At 35.1% G+C, this 15,832-nt stretch overlaps 3 protein-coding genes across 7 annotated transcripts; 2 read left to right on the forward strand and 1 right to left on the reverse strand.

The window, feature by feature from the left end:
* Positions 1-1,375: 1,375 nt before the first annotated feature.
* LOC125419683 (chaperone protein dnaJ 15-like) lies at positions 1,376-5,035 on the reverse strand. The gene is made up of 5 exons (XM_060816848.1): positions 4,781-5,035; positions 4,585-4,635; positions 3,758-3,823; positions 3,241-3,352; positions 1,376-1,383 (listed from the first exon to the last, which is right to left on the reverse strand). Exons 1-5 carry the CDS (start codon positions 5,012-5,014, stop codon positions 1,376-1,378), a joined length of 471 nt encoding a protein of 156 aa, XP_060672831.1. The 5' UTR covers positions 5,015-5,035.
* An 898-nt stretch (positions 5,036-5,933) lies between these two features.
* Positions 5,934-13,367, forward strand: LOC107415048 (E3 ubiquitin-protein ligase BRE1-like 2). 5 transcript variants are annotated; one of them, XM_060816466.1, is made up of 19 exons: positions 5,934-6,192; positions 6,949-7,110; positions 7,205-7,292; positions 7,384-7,614; positions 7,739-7,906; positions 8,137-8,330; positions 8,433-8,516; positions 8,653-8,772; positions 8,861-9,047; positions 9,124-9,299; positions 9,831-9,902; positions 10,288-10,364; positions 10,716-10,910; positions 11,808-11,880; positions 11,969-12,055; positions 12,195-12,332; positions 12,408-12,610; positions 12,755-12,917; positions 13,015-13,367. In XM_060816466.1, the coding sequence occupies exons 1-19, from the start codon at positions 6,085-6,087 to the stop codon at positions 13,144-13,146; spliced, it is 2,658 nt and encodes an 885-aa protein (XP_060672449.1). In that variant the 5' UTR covers positions 5,934-6,084; the 3' UTR covers positions 13,147-13,367. The 5 variants fall into 5 exon arrangements, with proteins under 5 accessions (XP_060672449.1, XP_048327682.2, XP_060672450.1 ...); XM_048471725.2 differs by having other exon boundaries at positions 5,935-6,192; positions 9,139-9,299; XM_060816467.1 differs by lacking the exons at positions 5,934-6,192; positions 6,949-7,110; positions 7,205-7,292 and having other exon boundaries at positions 7,498-7,638.
* Positions 13,368-13,925: 558 nt separating this feature from the next.
* Positions 13,926-15,615, forward strand: LOC107415047 (uncharacterized). Its single transcript, XM_016023313.4, has 4 exons — positions 13,926-14,411; positions 14,559-14,645; positions 14,977-15,149; positions 15,324-15,615. The coding sequence occupies exons 1-4, from the start codon at positions 14,099-14,101 to the stop codon at positions 15,516-15,518; spliced, it is 768 nt and encodes a 255-aa protein (XP_015878799.2). The 5' UTR covers positions 13,926-14,098; the 3' UTR covers positions 15,519-15,615.
* The last annotated feature ends 217 nt before the right edge of the window (positions 15,616-15,832 follow it).

The raw sequence follows: 15,832 nt of genomic DNA on the forward strand, positions 1-15,832 counted from the left end.
CAAACCCGATAGTGCAACTTCCTTAGCGGCCCATGCTTTGTTGTAGCTTATGTTTACTCCGTAATTAGAGCGAATGTCATGCACGATATCTCGAGGTTTGTATTGCCTTGAAATCCCATCAAACATTGGCTGGATGATGTCTCCGATAACTGAACTTGTTGCTTGACGATGATCCCTTTTCATGATATTTAAAGAGCAAATATGCTTATCCTTGAAGGCCCTAATCATGAAGGCCTCTGTATTATCACCATGTAGTTTGGTAGCACGCATTCGCCACATGCAATTGTCGTTTGCACATACAACCTCATATCGGACTCTATCCGACTTCTTGACCTTGAATTCAAAATTTCTCCTTAGTGCATAAAGACTAATCTTCTTCTGTAGCGCATTCTTACTCGCAAAGATTTGGTTGATTCGAATGATTTCATGGGCATCGACGGATGAGAAGCGATGGTTAACCCTAAGTTCAGCCATGGTTGCGGTCGAATCCTATCGAATGTCCAAATGGTTTTCGGTACAAGGAGAGGCAAGCACATCATCATTCACATTATCAATTGGAGTACTACCATAAGGAGACTCACCATGTCGATTATCACCAGCTGAAAGTCCCGAATGTTGGGTCCAACAAATGTCTCGTAACCCATCTTCACTACGATCAGTGTTGACCTCAACCTCAAATTGTTCATCTTGATCATAATCATGTCCACGATATTCATTCATATCATTAATGTTGAAATGCTCATTATCATGATCATGTTCCACAGATTGCACATTGTTTTCACAAATTTGATTTTCAGAGAATCCAGGTTGAGTTTCCGGCACATGAAGTTCGGTCGCTGGGGACTGCATGTCGGCATCAGAGGTACAAGTAGCTATCTCGGGAACTGCAGATAGTGGGGCATTAGTCATAAATCCTGAACTTGTAGGTATACTATTCACAACACATCCAGCAGTATTAATACTCTTTGGAACCCTGGATAACACATCAACATTAAGTGGAGATCTGTCTTGAGGTCTGTGTGAACTATACTCTTCTATAAAACTTTGTAGGTCTTCATCATTTTCCACAACGTACGGCTCATATGACAAACACACATGGTATATGAACTTGAAGATTAATTGATGTTGTGTAGAATCTAAGTTGAGAGCGTTGTAGACAACATCTTCAAGTTCGGCCAACGTACAATTCCTTTTGATACGTATAATCTTCGTTCTTTGACGTTGGTATCTCCAGGTACCTTTAGAACATACACTCCATGTTCCATCGTAGAACAGTAAAATTGAAATTTGTGACATTGAGCACAAAGAGTTTACCAATTCAAAACATACTAAGTATCTACTTCTGCAATCATAGAATCTTTGCTAGAAGGTTTAACTATAATCCTGAAGCAAAAGTAATGAAAAAATACAAATACATTTTTAGTAAATGAGTACAGAAAATAAGCCAAACAATTATGTTATTAACGCCTACTGAAATAGCATTTTAAATACAAATACAAACATTTTCAATAAATGAGTAAAGATAAAATAGGAATGCATTTTATGTAAATGAGTACAAATGCTGTTTAAGGGAAAAATGTTGCCATATATGTACACATATTTATATTTATAACACACCCTGTGAAAGCTGATAGAAGGTACTAGCTGCTGGATAGAGAAGACAAACGAGTTTTGTAGTTGGTCAATGTTTTCCCTTTCTGACCATGTAAATGTTATTTTTTTAATACAATATTGACTAATTAAATTCTTATTCTTAGGCTAATATATATATATATATATATATATATATATATTTATTAATTAAATCGATCCATTGAAAGGTCTAATGCTCTAAATTTGACTTCAATATCATCTTTCTGTGAATTCAAACAAAACATTTTTGATTCATTTTTATAATATTATATTTAATTTTTTGTTCATAGTTTATAACGCCTCCTTTGTTCGTACCAATTCATACTTTTTCCTCACTACTAGTATTGTGCTAAGGCTAAGTGATTATTTGATTTTGACTTTATCTATCACCTATACGTAAAGTATATTTTAGGAAATTTTTTTCGTAAAATCAATTAACAAAATTAATATGAAGTATATTGTATTTATTTTTTGGCTTAGTTATTAAGCCATTTATGTTTACTATTGGGAGTTCATGATTTCAAAACATTAAGATGGAAAAAATTTATAATAAATGATAAAAAAAATTATGTAAAGAAGTAGCATAAAGCCAAATTATGTATATATATATGTATATATATCCACATACCAGGTAATCGTTAACTCCGATCTGCAGAAACGTACAATTTAATTACATCCTTTTGAAGTGTATGGGCTCCACAATGAAGATTTTCAGATGATGCAGGGAGAGTGAACTGAACTGAAGAGATTTTGGGATTTTCTGCAATGTTCGTCAATGCAAAGAAAGAAGGCTGAAAGGTACCTGACCAACAAAAGAGAAAGAGAGAGGAAGACACAGTATACATTTAATGTGGTAGCAGGGACAATAAGAGAGAGGGACAGAAGTTAATGAGGGTAGATAGAAATGAGAGATGGTCAAAAAAATTGTTTTAATATTATCACCTGTATTCGAGACAGTCTATGAGAAATGGAAAACTGTTATTTTTATTTTACACTTTCATATCCATGTATTTAAATAGTTTACAAAAGCCAGACAATTAATTCCCTCCTAACAAGTCTCATTTGGACATACTACCATGGAGCCGTTCATGTAAAAGTGATTGATACCATCTATTTAAATTATCATCCTTCTTATTTATTGCTTCTCCACGTATCAAATAATATGGAGAATTTAATAATGAAATTGGATCCTTACACATCATATTGACACGAGAATCAAGTACAAAAACTAAAAACAAAATCTGAATTAGCAAGAGGAAATTGTACAAGTGTTTTATGAATAAAAACAAGAGAATATTACACCTCTTAGAGAATATTACAGCTCCTAGAGAATATTACAGTTCCTACAAAAGCCTCTGTTGGTATTAATCCCAACTTGACCCAATGTTCCCCATCAGAAATGGAAAGGCTTGAAATTGTCACAGCAATTAAACATCAGCCATGGTAGTCAAGGATCACGTGCTGACAACACGATTAACTGTTGGTTGAACAAATATATGAACCCTGCAGATAGCAAGTAGCTGTCAATAAGCAAAAAATACTATCTAGTTTGCATGAAAAGAATCATGAAAAGGAAACTCCATATGAATGATAAACTTTCGAGTGTACCATTTTCCAGGAAATCATGAAAAGGAAACTCCATATGAATGATAAACTTTCTATGTACTTTCATGATTTTCTTCATTTGGAAAATTCTCCTTCCCTGTATCAGACTTCTTATCTGCACAAAAATATATGAACAACATAAAATAAAAGTGAAAAATATAATGAGCACTGGGAAATAAAAACCACCATAGCTGAATATATTACCCTCGGTAGAAATGGAGGTTTCTGTTAACGTATATAATGTGCAACGATGGAGTTTAAATAGTAAATTTCCCTTATGATTCTCATGTTGATAATGAAGTAAATGCAATAACTGACAGTTTGCATTAAACATTAAGGAAAACAAGAATTATACATGACAACAATAACTGATAACAACGAAAGCAGTTATATTTAATCACCAACAGCAATTATAGTAATAAAATAACTATAACTACAATTATATTAAAACACAAATAAGCATGCAGACAATTAAATTTAATAAATATGCAGCATTCAATAATGGAAAACACACAATTACCATCTTTAGAATAACCTCCACAGCACCTTTGCCATCACCAAGAGCTCCATCTATTTCATCAATCACCTAGAGAAAAAGTAGTAACTTGTTTCTTCTGCATACATTCTACAATAAGAAGGGTAACCATAAAAAATAATGCCAACCAAGCACTTTGGCCTCGACTCAACAGTGACAGAGTTCATCTGCACTACATCAAGAAACTAAACTGTTGTATAAAGTAACCTATAACACAAAGCAATACATTGTAATAGCTAGGGAAAAAAAAAAAACACAAAGTAACTTTATACAAAATTTACAATCTGAAAAGAATCTAATATTCAGCAGATAAAAATTAATGCAGATCCATGTGAAAAAAAAAAAAACGAAAAAAGAAGAAGAAGCATATATATACAAATACATACATCAGGGACCAAACCCATGGATTTCATTGGGGGGGGGGGGGGTGTGGAAATTGGAAGCTAGATGAAGAAGCATTCACTTGAAAAGACAAGTTGAGCATCATTTTCACATTCACAGGTAGGTTACTAATTTTAAGTTCTACCTATGTGTGATATTCAAAATCACAATTTCACAGCCACAATTTTATGCTTTGAAAATAAATTAAAGACGCATAGTACTTAGAAATTGAAGGATATAACAGCAGAAAGTTTAACATGACAAGAGTATTACAAAACATTTCTACCAATTGTATATGATCATTGGCACTGTTGACTCCATCTATGCTTCAAATTTTTTAAACAACCATGACAGCTTTCAGAATGCAAAAATCATATGCACTATAAAATGGAAAATGGATTGGAGACACAATAGAAAAGAAGATATGGTACCTGTAGGGCCAAACCATAACCGCCATTCACATCTTGCTCGAAATAAAGTAACTGGAAAATAAAGCAATTAGATTATAAATTTAATGTCACATCAGCAACACAAAAGAAAATGCAGATGCAGAGAGAGAGAGAGAGTTCATAGTCATCAAACATGGTATATAAAAAATTTAAATGCAAAAATATGAAATATACATACCTTAAATTTGCTTTGTGCATTTGAAGTAACTCTTACTACAATACCACACTCGGCTTGTTGCTCATTGATCGTAACACCAAAGAAATGAGCATTTTGCTTATCCACCTGCAACAAAACAAAATCAAGCAAACGGAAAATTCCAGAAAGAATGAAAGTCCATGATAACAAACATGAAAGCACCTTTCCACTAACTGATGACAGAATGGAATGTATCCCTAGTTGGCTGTACTCCATCCAGCATCATATCATCATACATATCTCTCAACAAGAAATGCTTACCACCACCGTTATTAAAAAAAAAAAAAAAAAAAACAGAACACAACTTTCACAATTTCTCCCAAAAAAAAAAAAATCCCAAAACCACTAAAAGAAAATCAAAATTAGAGACACTGCTTGCGTAGTTCCTCCGTCCCAATAACAATCTAAAATATATTATTTATTTAAAAAAAAACTATTTCATTATTAGCGAAACAAGTAAGAAAATGTCTGGGGAAAAGCTTAAGAATTTGAAAATGGAGAGGAGAAGATTACCAGTGATTGATCGAATGAGCCTCATGCTTTCCTACTTCGCTGTTGCCTACCTGTTACTTCTGCTTCTGCTCCTAGGTCTCTCTAAAACCCAGCAGTTTTCTCTCTGAGTCGCCTCTTCACCATCTCCTTCAAAACGCACAGTCTCCACGCTTACAATCCGGCGGATGCAAAAGGAAACAGAGGACTCCTAATGGTCTGGTTATGGATAAAGAGATGGAGGAGAAAAGTCGAAGAAAGGAAAGAAAAAAATATTTAAAAAAAAAAATATAAGGGTATTTTGGGATTATAAAAAATTGAAGGGGTAGAATAAAAAAGATATCAAGTGAGGGGGCAAAATTCATTAACCTCGATCCTATGAAGGTATTGGACCAAATTCCCCTTTACAAAATGCATGGACGGGTCAGCATGCGACTACACAGTGATCTTGGTTTCGGCTTTTTTCTAAATCATTGGCCCAACTAAACTTAAGCCCAATCTCGGCCCATTTTAAATCTCTATCCATAATCTATTTGCAAAAAATTAGTTATTAGTCCCTTTGCTTACGTGGATACGACAGGAAAACTGCGCGTTTTTCAGACTGTCGCTCAACCCTCCAGCCGAGTGGTTAAATTTAACAATCCACATAAAACGACGTCGTGCCCCAAATCTCAATTCTCTCGTCTTCCTTCTGATGAGAGCTCTCGCTCGCTCGCTCGCTCGCTCTGCAACTGAACAGTTTGTTAGGGTTTGGCGGTGGTCGACATCTGATGGTTTGTAGGGTTTCATAAGCGTAGATGGATAACTCAGACCCCGATGAGCCGGACAAAAAGAGGCCTCATTTGAACTCTGTTTCATCCGCTATGGCTCGCAACTCCACCACTTCACCTCCCAACAATCAGACTGTAAAGCTTTCCACTTTCTCTCTACTTCCTCTTTCTATTTTTCTTTTGGCAATTGCTCGTCTTGTTTTCTACTCTATACGCTCATTGGTTACTAACAAAAATGGTTGACGTAATTCGGAATTCATATATATATATATATATATATATGTATGTGAATTTTTTTTTTTTCAATTTTAATTCCAAAAAATTGTTTTTTAAACTGTGCTTAATTGAGGAATTGAAGCTATTGCTTTTACTTATGCTGGAATGGTTGTGAAGAAATGTTAGCAAATGGTAATAGTGTCGGATATTGTGTTCTTCAACTGTGCAGTTGGTGTGCCCATGCTTTATTCGATAAATTATTAGCCGAAACAGGCATAGAATTGTGTTCTATATTATTTGTAGTAAAAGGAAATCTTTGTAGCTTATTTACAAGAAGCTTTCTGCATAATGTGATTATAAGGCTAATAAGAGGTACTTGGCATATTTAACTGAACTTCATGGTTTCTATTCTTATCGAAGCATGCACAGAATTTGGTTTTCAGTAACATTACATGGAAGGTGTGTAGAAAATTATACTTTTAGTTAATTGCAGTGGAAGCATGGAAAAGGAAAATACTGTTGGACATTTCATTATTTTGGACCTGATAAATGATATGGAAATGTGTTTGGAATTTATATATATTGGAGTCCTAGTTTCATCAGGGCCTTAAATTGCGAATTCACTTTATGATGTGCCTGTTTGTCTCAAACATTTGTGTCTGTGTATGTGTCCAGGTGGATGCAGCCGTTCTCCACTACCAGAATCAGAAACTTCTTCAGCAGATAGAGTCGCAGAAAAATGGGTTGCATAAACTTGAATCAGAAATAAATAAATTGAAAGAAAAGCAAGGTTCTTATGATGACATGTTAATTGCGGTGAATCAGCTTTGGAATCAGGTCAGTTTTGAATACTTTGTTGGTGTGCTTTTTTTTAGCTGTTTAAGTGAAACGTACTTTCTGATATATACCGTATACATATTTTTGTATGTAGTTGGTTGATGATTTAATTCTTCTTGGAGCATGCATTGGAGGATGCCAAACTGCTTTACAAACTTTGGATCATGCTGACAATTCACGGGGTATCTTCCAGTACTTTCTCAATTTTTATTTTACGTTGATTCACTTTATTTATTCATACCTTTACCAGATTGACAATGACTTGCTTTTTAGGTTCAATGCCATCATGTCCCGTGGAGGAGATGTTTCTTTGTAGACTGTTAGGAAAAGATTCTATTGAAGCTAATGGTAATGATGAAATTAGTAAACATGTTGAAGAAGCACTTGCTATGCGTCATACATCCACTCAAATGTTGTCGAAACTCCTGGAAGATACCTTTGCTGCTCAGAAGGCCAAAATTGAGAGCATTGCTTGGGCTTTAAATGGAAAGTTATCTTCAGAAGGTCAGAGGATATCCTTGATGTGAGGTTGAATTGTTAATTCATCTGCTGCATATTACTTCATATGATTAAGTTGTATTTCCTTTCGGGAAATTTGTATTTATTTATTGTTTATTTGGATGCTCAGATGTTATCATCCAGTTATCTAAGATCGATAATATGATAAAGGAAGAGGCTAAAAATCTTCGAGATGTGATTGATATTCTTCACTCAAAGCATAAAGATTATGCTGATCAGATTCAGACTTACGTTAGCAGTCATTCTATGGATCAATCTGAAATTAAACGCCTTTCAGGTTTTTTAAATTGTTTACCTCAAATATATCTATATTGTACTGAACATTTACTATATAAATGCATGGATACATCAATTTATTGCAAACATGCATATTTCTAGTTGTCAAGATTACATCAACAACTGTAGATTCAGAAACTATATTGACGGATAAACTAGCGTACTCAATTATTTTTAGGAGATACTGCCTTGTAATTTGTCTCTTGAATTTGTGCATAACATTGCTGACAGGTGAGCTAGATGATAGCATGGCCGAACTTGAGGAGTGTAGAAGAAAACTAATTAGTCTGAAAATGCAAAAGGATGTTGCATCTGGAATCCATACACCCCCTTCGGGTGCATTGAATGGAAACCTATCACCTGAGAAGTCCGCAGAAAGGACTATAAGTCTACGGGATTTGAAGAATTCCATTGAGGAAACAAAGGTATCACCTCTCTTCCCCCTCCTCTCTCTCTCTCTCTCTCTCTCTTTCTATCTCTGTCTCTCTCTTCTCACACATCGATATTATGGGTGCATGAATATGTAGATGCTTGCAGCCAATCGACTTTCTGAGGTTCAAGATGCACAAGAGGAAAATAGAATATTGTCAGAACAATTGCAAGAGCTTCAGGTTTATAAAGTTGAAAATTTTATTGTTTGGAAACTGATATTGATGCTATATCAGAGAATTTTTTTTTTTTTTTCCTTTTTTTATATATATATATATATATAAACTGATTATTACTTTTGATATTTTGTTCTCACAGAATGAACTGAACGATGACAAGTATGTACATGCATCTCGACTATATACCATGCGAAATGATCAACTCCAATATTGGAATGCTGAAGTGGAGCAATATAGAGGATTGACAGATGCTCTGCAGGTTAAGCTGCTTTATTTTATGTGTTTGCATTCCCAAATGTTTTTTTATCTTTGCCCTATGTCAGTGTCTTTTAAAAGTATACTTTCAGGTTGACAGGTCTCTTGTCATCAGGAGGGACAAGGAACTAAATGCCAGAATAGAGTCAGCAGATATGACAAGAAACTCCATTGACAATGCTGAGTCCAGGATCGAAGAACTTCAGCTTCAGCTGCAGAAGTGTATTATTGAGAAGAATGACCTTGAGATTAAAATGGAAGAAGCAGTCCAGGATTCAGGTCAATTACTAATCTTTTATTTTTTTTTATTACTATTATTAAAGGTACATTCAGTAGATTATCTGGTTTATAAAAGCATTCCTTGCTTCAGGGAGAAAGGACATAAAAGCTGAGTTTCGTGTAATGGCATCATCTTTGTCTAAGGAAATGGAAATGATGGAAGCTCAGTTGAAGCGATGGCAGGAGACAGCCCATGAAACACTTTCCCTTCGTGATGAAGCTCAATCTTTAAAAGCTTTGTTGAGCTCGAAGGTGTCGTTCCACCACTTCATTAAATCATATATGTATTATATTTTTATTATGAACTGGTCGAATTACTGATTCAATGCGGCCTTACAACTAGAAAAGACAAGGGTGTTGGTGGAGGAGAACTATCTCAATGATTTATTTCTATTTGAACAATGTATCTAGTTTGTCATTGCCCTAGCCACATTGTTTCAGACCGCATGCTTTTTTCAGATTCATATTTTATGTTTCTGAATGGTTATTTATTAGATATCAAACAGCCACGACCTTTCCTTGTTTTGACCCACCTACGCCCCTCTTTCTGCCTCCCTGGTCATATTCAAATACACACATCGAAGAAAATTTAAACTTACCACCTTTGGTGTGGTTCTGAATCTATGCAATTGCTTTCTATCTTCTTTTGGTCGCAAATTGTTTTCCATCTTTGAGAATGCCTTTATATATATATATATATATATATCACATAATGTGCATCTCTAATGTTAGAAAACTCTTTTCTCTTGAAACTTATCATTTTTTTTTTTGCCTTTTCGGTAGACAAATGAACAAAAAAGCTTGGCACTGAAGTGTGACGAACAGATGATTGAGATTGAGTCTCTTAAAGCGTTGGTGAGATCTCTATCTTGGTTAAATTGCCTTCACTTATTTACCAGGTGTATTAAATATTCTTAACTTTTGGAAACTAAGAATTTTCTATTACTCTTCCCCTCTCCAAGCAATCCAATTAATGTCTTATGTACACCTCTACATGCATCTGTGGATATAAATTTATAACCCAGGTTATATATTAGTTGGTATTCAAAAGAATCAGGTTTAGGTGAAGTCATAAATGTGAACGTGATAAATGAACATTTTGAAAAAAATGAAACAGTTTAAAGTACGTATAAAATTGGATTTCAAACTTGTAATAAAATTCGTCAAAAATGACACATTTGAAGCTCTTTTGTACTAACTCCGCTGATGTCAGTATCTAATGTGAATGAAAATATCGCAGATTGAGAAGTTGCAGAAAGAAAAACTGGAACTGCAAATTTTCTTGGACATGCATGGACAAGAAACCTATGACAAGAGGTAAATCAATTTTAGGCTAATAGGTTATCAGCATACATCTCTTGTTCTGATTTATTATTGCTCTTTGCTTTTACTTGTTTCATTGCACCTTTAGAGTGATGTTATAGTTATCATTATCTAAGGGAAAAGCTAAGAACGAGCAAAGTCTGTGGACGAATATGAAATTGGAACATGATGGTTGTTAATCTACATCATTCTAGAGTTTAACTCATTTGTATGTGATAACTGGTTGATCGATCTAGATCATAAATATTGGTATAATTAAAACTGATTACTATTATATTTATATATATATATATATATAAATATAGTTTGACTAAATTAATTTGAGCTTGAAATTTTAAACTTCAGAGATTTGATGGAAATCAAAGAATCAGAATGCAGAGCTCGCTCACAAGCTGAAGTTTTGAAAAATGCTTTAGATGAACATAGTCTAGAGTTGAGAGTGAAAGCTGCCAAAGAAGCTGAAGCTGCTTGTCAACAAAGGCTATCTGTTGCTGAAGCAGAAATAGCTGATTTAACCGCCAAACTTGATGCTTCACAGAGGTTTATTCTAAAATCTATTTCATTTAATCATATAATTCGCCAATTGGGAGGTTTTGGTTGCAGCAAATTTTTTGACAAGAAAAGAGCTCCATAATTGTCATGTTCAGTGTTGTGTCCTGTTACATAAAGCATGCAAAATTCCTTCTCTGTCTACTGTTCTCATTCATTCTTTGCGCTCCAGGGGAATTCATTGGGTTGAATAAGGCAATCAGGCAATGTGACTTGTTATGTTAGTTGTGGATAGAAATTTATCCTGAAGTTTTTTCATAAATGGTTCAAATAGAATTTGACGCATTCCAAACGGATTAATTAAAAGGTGGAAATAAGTCCAGAGAGGAATGGATTCCTGAAATCTCTTATTTGGTCCAAATATGAATATCTCACTCTGCATGTATTGGAGAATGGATTTTTTGCAGCCACCCTTTGAATGTTTTGTTTAGAAATGAGTGTTCAGGAAGTAGGCTCGTACAGGTGCAGAAATGCCCTGGTCGGGTTTGAAGTTGATGGGTTAGAATTATACCTTTATTCCTTAAAAGCTGAAGAAATGGCAATCAGGGCATCTATTCTTGTCAAGATATGGCTACTAATTTCAAATGGGGCATGTCAGAACTGGTGCATTAGGAGTGGGTAATGGCTTTTCTTAAGGCTATAGCTGCAGAATAGGTGTTATGTTGTGGTTCTCAAAGTTTTGACATTTTATAGTTGGGAACTTCGAGTGAATTGAGTTGCTAGCTATAAAGATTCTTTTCTTTTTCATTTATTGGTAACCAAGAGGATGTGGTAACAGTTTGAATGTTTTTGTTGCTGTTTAGTAATTCACCATGGCTCTATATTGAAAATAAAACAGTGATGGTGTGATTGAAGTTTTTGACAATGCTACTTTCACTTTATATGTAGAGATGTTCTGGAGCTCACAGAGGCCATTAGAATCAAAGACAGGGAGGCAGAGGCATATATATCGGAAATTGAGGTGCCTTACTAGTTCTTCCCTTGTTTTCATTCTTTTTTAAAATAAATAAATAAGCTGGATTACTGTATGCTTTTTTGTTTTCATGCAGACCATTGGCCAGGCATATGAGGATATGCAGACACAAAACCAGCATCTTTTGCAGCAGGTGACTGAGAGGGATGACTACAATATCAAGGTCTATATTGTTATTATCTGTATTTCTAATTTTCTTTTCATATTGTCTTCAATTCCTGAGTCATTATTACTAAGTTAAATGGTTTAGCTGGATGCCTGATCTGCTTGTAGATAGATTTCTCATGGTATCTTTAATGCAGCTTGTTTCCGAAAGTGTGAAGACAAAACAAGCACAGAGCTTTTTACATTCTGAGAAGCAGGCATTGGTGAAGCAGCTTCAACTGGTAAATGCGTCGGTTGAATCTCTGAAAATGAGAATTTTCCACGGTGAAGAACAGGTTATAGTTTTTCTTTAGTCTACTGATAACTTTGCCATTTATTGTCCTTTACCAACTGATGTATGGATCATGCAGATGAAGGCTCTTCTGACAGAAGCCATTAAATCTACTGAAGAAGGCAGACATCTTGATGTTAATCTGGAAACTGCAAAGTGGGAATTAGCTGATGCTGAGAAGGAGTTGAAGTGGCTTAAATCTGCTGTTTCTTCGTCTGAGAAGGAATATGAGCAAATTCAGCAGGATATCGATGATATCCAAATTGAATTAGAAAGTGAAAGGTAGTGGTTTTTAACCTTTTAGGGTGGAGTACTTTTGAATGCAATAATTAATTGTGGAACCTGTTATTGTTTTGCCACATTTTTTTCAAGTACCATTTTCATGATTATTATTTAACTTGTAAAAGATAATGATAACTTATGCAGAAATTCCAGGAAGAACCTTGAGGAGGAGCTCAAGGAGTTAAACATGAAGGTTGCTGAGATGAGTTCTGAAACCGGAGAAGCTGCATTACAGAAACTTCAAGACGAAATCAAATTCTGCAAGTCTATTTTACAGTGCCTTGTTTGCCGTGATAGGCCAAAGGAGGTAAGAAAGTTCACTTGAAATGTTTGTTTGGCTGTCCATTTGCAGCATTAAGATTAAATGGACTTTTGTATTGACTAATTATTCATTTAATTGCCAGGTTGTAATTAGTAAGTGCTATCATCTATTCTGCAACCATTGCATTCAAAAGAATCTAGAGATTCGACATCGAAAATGTCCTGCATGTGGAACTGCGTTTGGTCAAAATGACATACGGTTTGTGAAGATATAGGAGTTTCTCCTTAGTTGCTAGTTTTAGTTAGTGTTGAATTGAGGTAGTTTGATTGGCGTTTGCTGAGGGTAACCCAATGTTGGAGTCACGGTTTCCTAATGTTAACGAGGCCTCATAATTTATGTAGGTTTTTGTAAATAACATGACTTGAGATAATGATAGATTGACAATTCTCTGTAATCTGGCTCATTTGGATAAAGAGATTCTGATTGCAAATGCAAGGCTGATCCATCCATCTTGACAATGCCATTTTTCTTTCTATTCTTTATTTTAAATAATGTGTCTGAGAGATCAATAATAATAATAATAATAATAATAATAATAATGATGATGAGAAGATGAAAATAAACTCTCTCCTTTATATTTGGAAAATGAAATTGATAAAGAATCCTTACGAAAGTTTGCATAAGACATTTTAGATATCTCGGTTAGGAAGAAGGCAAATGTAGAGAGCAAAATTTTCTGAAGGTTTTTTATAACCAAGTTTGTGAGCAATTGCATTACGTAGATAATAACTTTCGTAAATGGATCTTTTTTTCAATAAAATATGAAATTCAAATACACTTTGAAAAGTATTTTGTCTAAGATACATAAGAAGAAAAATATTCAATTTTCCAATGAAAACAAAATAGAAAAATTTTTGCTAAAATTTTAGCTACTAAGATAGAAAAGTAAAACAGAAAATGAAGAAAGTGTTCTACTAGCCCACGACAAAAAAGAAAAACATATTTTTTATTTCCTGAATATCGGTGACCGTGGGCCACCCGGCACCCACCGTATCCGATGGACGCCCCTCCCACGGCTTTGCAACAAGACCCTCTGAGGCTGATACGACACCGTTTGCCAGGCAACCATTGCCTAAACGATCTCCCTCTGTGTCGTTGCTGTTGGCTTGGCATTCATTCAGTGTGATAAGAGTGTAAGAAAATCCGAAGAGGAGAAGAAATCAGAAATGCTTCTTTCCCCAGCGCAGACCACCTTAACGTCAACAATCCCATATTCCAACTTCAGTGTTGTCATCCCCGCAACCACAACCACCCTACTCCTTCCCAAGTCTCTCTTCCTTGGTTCTCCATGTCAACCCACAAATGCCCTCCATAGATTTCTGGCTGCCAGAGGAAGAAACCTCAACCTCACCTTCTCTACCGCTACTATAAAAGCTTCTTTGCTTGAATCCCCAGTTCTCTGGGCTGGTAGGCTTTGCATCTTCTATGCTCTCTTGAAGGCTGGTTTGGCTGGATCTCAAGCCAACCCTCTTGTCTCAGGTCAGCTCTACTTCTTATTTATCTGCTTTTATCTTTCAAGTTTCAGTCTTTGGCGTGTTTCTTTTTCGTTTTTTAACACACTAATATTTGTTACATACTATTGTTGGAGCAAAGTTTTGACCTTTTTCATGGATTGAATTGCTTTAGATTTGGTGGAAACAAGTGATGGTGATGGTGGTGAAACTGGTGATTTGGGGTTCTCTAAGTGGCTCAAGAGTCTTAAAGGGAAACCAGGTTTGTGGGGTTTGAACTTCTCATACAGCGGTTTACTTCTTGCACTTTCATATCGGAGGAGAAAATTATTGGGCATTTGGTCCTTTGTTCGGTATCCTGGACAAGTTTGACTTTTTGAGTATTGAAATCTAAATATGGATACAAATATGTGTTGAGCATTATAACCAACATTTCAACTCCTAACAGAGTCTTGGAATCTAAACCAATAAGACATCATGTTTTTTTATTTACAAAATTTAATCTGTTTATTTATATTTGTTTGGAGCACATGTTTGCTTGAGAATAACCATGGACATCCATATATGTTATTTGTCTTGAATTGTTTGACTAGTTGATGGAGCAGCTGATAAAAGGAAATTAGTGAGTAAATGGCATCCTACAACAAAAGGCACTCTCAGAAGGAACTACAGGGTACCATCTAAATCTGAAGGAAGGCGTCTTCTCAAAGGCATTGCATCCTTATTGTCAGATGATGATCACTTTGTGGATGCCACTTCCCACAAGGTATAATATAACAAATCTCTGATGAAAAACTTTTTTTTTTCTTTTACAAAATGTGATCAAGTTTATTCCTTTTTGGTATTCTTTTCTACTTGATTCATTGTTTTTTTCTTCATGGTCAATGATTTAAATGATTGCGGCAATGAGAAATTTGATATGGCAATTGAATAATTGTAGGGTTGTCAAATTAGAAGGGAGAGCGCTCATGGAGAAAGTGTGTGTTGCAACAATGTCCGGGCTCTGTTTGATGAGCTCCCAACTCCACACCTAGTTGTGGAAATCACTCCTTTCCCTGCTGGGCCTCTTACAGAAAAGGATTACACCAAAGCTGAGAAATTAGAGAGGGTGCTTAGGTCTGGTCCTTCTGTTTGAGTTCTCTTTGAATTCTCAAAGCTTTGGCTTTGTCTGTATGTTTGACTTGTACATAATAATATCATGAGGCTTCGGGTTCTCAATTTCTTAGCGATTACTTCTGGATGGCAGTACTTCAAAGTTTTCAGTATTTTCTGGCGGAGCTTAATTATCTTAAATTTAAGTTAGTAACATAATTTAGCAAGCTTAAGATAACTGCAGGGTCAGAAGCAATTCATCTGTGCTTTTTTCTTTTTAGTATTGTTCATATTAGTTTAGGCTACTGCATGTATGAACAATTGGATTTGGGCATAAAGAGCTTGCGAATTGAGAGA

The sequence above is a fragment of the Ziziphus jujuba genome, chromosome 4 (genome assembly GCF_031755915.1).
Source record: "Ziziphus jujuba cultivar Dongzao chromosome 4, ASM3175591v1".
Classification (NCBI taxonomy): Eukaryota; Viridiplantae; Streptophyta; class Magnoliopsida; order Rosales; family Rhamnaceae; genus Ziziphus; species Ziziphus jujuba.